General features: G+C 42.5%; 1 protein-coding gene across 1 annotated transcript; it reads right to left on the bottom strand.

Annotated features, from left to right (window-relative positions):
* Nucleotides 1–1294: 1294 nt before the first annotated feature.
* Nucleotides 1295–3323, bottom strand: LOC149177915 (acetate--CoA ligase CCL3-like). Its single transcript, XM_089420236.1, has 3 exons — nt 2996–3323; nt 2334–2924; nt 1295–2249 (listed from the first exon to the last, which is right to left on the bottom strand). The coding sequence occupies exons 1-3, from the start codon at nt 3215–3217 to the stop codon at nt 1353–1355; spliced, it is 1710 nt and encodes a 569-aa protein (XP_089276362.1). The 5' UTR covers nt 3218–3323; the 3' UTR covers nt 1295–1352.
* Nucleotides 3324–4556: the final 1233 nt, after the last annotated feature.

The raw sequence follows: 4556 nt of genomic DNA, 5'->3' as shown, positions 1-4556 counted from the left end.
TCATAACTTTTGTTTTGTCAGTATTAACAATCATACCCATGGTAGAGCAGAAATCCTTAATAATTTTAAGTTGCTTATCAAGGTCAGATGGGCACCTTGCAAGAAGAACAATATCGTCAGCGTGGAGAAGAAGGATGATGACTATCCCAGCTAAGGTCGTGTCAGCACATCTTGCTTCCTCTAAACAACCTTCTAGCTTGTCGATGTAAATGCAAAATAGGGTAGGGGAGAGGGGGTAACCTTGTTTAACTCCGATATTACACTTAATATCTTTCGACCACCTCTCATTGCTTTTTAACTTGGCAATTACATTCTCGTATAACCTTATAGCGGCAGCGTTCAACTCAAAAGGAACCTTTAGTTCTTCTAATCTGTTCCAAAGGTTGTTTCTAGGAACTGTATCGAAAGTCTTTCTAAAGTCCACAAAGCAACAAAAGAGATTGGATTTATCATTATGGCATTCCTCCACAATGATCTTAAGCGTAACGAGGTGGTTTGTTGTTGAGTGTTGCTTTTTAAAATCCGCTTGGCCTTTAGCCCACTTACCTTCACTTTCAAGCCATATGCTCAACTTCCTTTCCAAAATAATACCATATAACTTAGCTAGGAGAGGGTTGATCATAATTGTTCGATAATTAGAGGGGTTATTTGTATCCCCACTTTAGGATAATGAGGCTTTGAGTCCATGGTTTAGGGAACCTTTGCTTGATTGCTTGATTGAAAAGATTGTGAATGTGGGGGATGAGGACAGGACTTCCAATTTTTAAGATTTCCACCTAATAACCTCCAATGTCCTTAGCTTTCCCATTAGCCAAGCGATTTACTTTACATCCCATAAATCATAAATTACTATGTTTACATAATTACACTATAAGATATAAATATGTTTGATACGTTATAAATATAAATACTACGAATATTGATACTATCAATATGAATATGGTAGTGAAGGCTATCTATACTACGCATATTGATAATATCAATATGAATATGGTAGTGAAGGCTATCTATTATTTCTATTAATTTCAGTTGTAAATAAAAGACTAGATGCATGAATGTTTTCATGTTGAATATGGATAAACACACTGAGTATATGAACTTTCTTTCGAATTTGTATGACAATTTATTAATAAATGTGCAGTAGTATCAATATGAATAGGGTAGCGAAGGCTATCTATTATAGGCTATCTATCTATTATTTCTATTAATATCTAGTTGTAAATAAAAGACTAAATTCATGTATGTTTTTATGTTGAATATGGATAACGATGCAATGTTCCAGCAAACTTAGTTGGAGACATTTCATATCACGAGTAGGTTAAATGTGGTAAACTCCACTATTTAGCGAACAATTACATTCTACTCTTTGGTAGGGCGCCCAACTCCTTGGCCCTGGACCTAAGAATATGCTTTTGGATTTTGCCCGTGGCGGTTTTGGGCAAAGGACCGAACACCACCGACTTGGGTCCCATGTAATGGGGGAGCGCAGACCGACAATAATTCATTATATCTTGCCCCACACGACTTTCATCCCCATTGCGATCAGCAGACCCCTTTAGGGTTACGAAGGCACACGGAGACTCACCCCAACGTTCGTCGGGCCTTGCGACAACTGAGGCTTCCAGGACCCTAGGATGAGTATACAGCACAGTCTCCACTTCGAGGCTGCTGATATTTTCCCCGCCGGAAATAATAATGTCCTTCAACCGGTCCTTGATTTCGATATAACCGTCTGGGTGCTTGACCGCCACGTCGCCGGAGTGAAACCACCCGCCGCGGAAGCTCTCCCGGTTGGCCTCTGGGTCCCTGAGGTAGCCCTTCATCATCATGTTGCCCCGCATCACAACCTCCCCGACAGTGCTCCCGTCCGCCGGGACCGGTACCATGCTCTCCGGATTCACCACATCCAGCCCTTCCAGGGAGACATAACGCACACCCTGCCGGGCCTTCAGCCTCGCTCGATCCGGCGGTGGGAGCGAGTCCCACTCCTCCTTCCACGCGCACATGACTGACGGCCCGTTGGACTCGCTGAGGCCGTATGTGTGCGTAACGTGGAAGCCCTGCTCTTCCATCTTCGCCAGCACAGAAGCCGGAGGCGCCGAACCGGCGGTCATCACGTTAACGCCGCGCGGGATGGAGACTCGATCCTTGGTCTCGGAGTTCAATATTGTGTTCAGAACCACTGGGGCCGCGCAGAAATGGGTCACCTTGTGCTCGGCTATGGAGGTGAAGATCCCCTGGGCAGTAACCTTCCGAACCAAAAAAAACAAAAAACCGAGATCAGATATCGGCTAACCAGTGGAAAACGGTTTTACAGTTTTAATTTCTATTACCTGACGCAAGCAGATGTTGGTGCCGCAGAACGCTGCGATGGCCCAGGTATAACACCACCCGTTGCAGTGGAACATGGGCAGAGTCCATAGATAAACACAACCATCAGCCATTCCCCAGGACAAAGCAGAGCCGAGGGACGCAACATACGCCCCCCGGTGGCTCATGACCACGCCCTTCGGACTCGACGTGGTGCCCGAAGTATACCCCAACGCGATGCTCTGCCACTCATCGTTTGGCGGCTGCCACTCGAACCCTGAATCTCCTGTCTGCAAGAAGTTCTCATAATCCACGGCACCACTCCGTAGGGCCCGCTTCAAATTCCCCTCCTCGCAGGTCTCGTCACCGATGACGACTAGAAACGGAGGTTCGAATCCCGTTCCCTGCTTCTCCGCCATCAGCTTCAGCGCCTCGTGCAAGAGCCAAGAGAACTCCTGATCGACCAGCACGGCGGCGGCCCGGGAATGTTCGAGCAGGGAGGCGATCGTCCGGGCGTTTAGCCGGACGTTGATGCAATTCAGCACGGCCCCCGCCATGGGGACGCCGAAATGGGCCTCGTAGGCGGCCGGCACATTAGGCGCCAGCACCGCGACCTGCCAATTAAAACTTCAGACCTCTAGATTGAAATACATACACTAAGCTAAGCGAATACAGAAACGCTTACCGTGGTACCGGGACCGATGTAGTGTTTGACCAGGGCGGATGCGAGGCGCCTGTATCTCTCGTACGTCTGATCCCACGTATACTGCTGGGCGCCGTGGATGACAGATTTGCGTTTCGGGTAAACGAGAGCTGCCCGATGGATGAACCAGAGCGGCGTCAGCGCCATGTGATTCGCAGGGCACCTGGGCAGATCATCGATGTCCTTAACCTCCACTTGTGCCATTATTCCTCACAGAATACAAGATCTGATGCTTTGGGCCCCAAGCCCTGGTGGCTTGCTCTCTTATATTCTTTTCAGAGGAAAAAATCAGAACCATTCTGCATGAAAAATGAGGAAGAGTTTCATTGTTTAAAAGTGGCGTTGCCTGCTCTACTATTCATTTTTTAAGTCCAACTTGAGAATCAGTTTAAGGTGCCAGCTTTAAACTATTTATTTTCTTTATGTTCAATTTACATTTAGGTTAGAATCACATATTGCTATGGATTTCGCAGATAACCAATATAAATGAAATGATATTTTAACGAGATTAACCATACTATATGAATAGTTTATTAGATTAACCAATATAAATGAAATGATATTTTAACGAGATTAACCATACTATATGAATAGTTTATTAGATTATTAATTTTTTGTTTTTTTGTTATTCAATTTTTTTCTTGTTTAAATGGATGATGAGCTGGCTCAACTTTCCAACAATTCTCTAATCTTTTTCTTATTCAAATGGATGATGAACTGGCTCAACTTTCCAACAATTCTCTAATCTTTTTCTTATTCAAATGGATGATGAGCTGGCTTAACTTTCCAACAATTCTCTTGCTGAAAAGATAATGCCAAGAAACCGATGCTAGCATATTCTCATAACTTTCTCTCATGTCTTTGAATGTATCACATTCCAAAATCAAATGTTTTTCCAATTCCACGATATTCAAAATGTACACACCCGTTCTTCCCAAGTTTCTTTAAGCATTTTCCACTGTCCTGTTTCACACTGAAGTTGATGCGAGTTGGTTCTTAATTGAGGAATAAGAACATTTGCCCTCCACCAAATGCTAGCTCTAATAAACTCTTTTTATTTTTTATTATAGATCACACGTAGTGTTGAATTCTTCAATTTTTATTTTTTATTATAGATCACACGTAGTGTTGAATTCTTCAATTTAGTACTTTTTCTTTTTACCTAGTTCTTTTCCCATACCACCAGTTTATCAAACTTCTACATAACAAAATTCTTTAGCGCCTTGCTATTTGTGACACTTAGATTAAAGTAAATATTCAATTTTTACATTTATATGCAGTTTTATTTCATCCATATTTTGATTCCATTCCACCATTTAAAAATAATTTATATAAATTATTCAAATATAAATGGCAAAGATTCCGCCGATCCGTATCCATTATTAGTATTTCAGATCCATTATAAATATTTTCAAATACATTTCTTTTCAAACGTTGTTGCAGGCATCCATTACCATTTGGAGGCTCTCAATTTTTTATTTAAACGATGAAATAATTTCATTAAATTCATTTACTTTCATAGCGTCGCTACAGTCATCCGTGA

Source organism: Pinus tabuliformis, chromosome 4_1, assembly GCF_031772625.1.
Source record: "Pinus tabuliformis cultivar Carrire ecotype Pingquan chromosome 4_1, CPIR1, whole genome shotgun sequence".
Taxonomy (NCBI): domain Eukaryota; kingdom Viridiplantae; phylum Streptophyta; class Pinopsida; order Pinales; family Pinaceae; genus Pinus; species Pinus tabuliformis.
This window is presented reverse-complemented; position numbering and strand designations above follow the sequence as displayed.

Excerpts from the sequence above, each read along its gene's own strand:
- LOC149177915 (XM_089420236.1), bottom strand. The coding sequence starts at position 3,217 with ATGGCACAAGTGGAGGTTAAGGACATCGATGATCTGCCCAGGTGCCCT. Across the intron at positions 2,925-2,995 it reads ACATCGGTCCCGGTACCACG|GTCGCGGTGCTGGCGCCTAA; the intron begins GTAAGCGTTTCT and ends TTTAATTGGCAG. Across the intron at positions 2,250-2,333 it reads CCAACATCTGCTTGCGTCAG|GTTACTGCCCAGGGGATCTT; the intron begins GTAATAGAAATT and ends TTGGTTCGGAAG.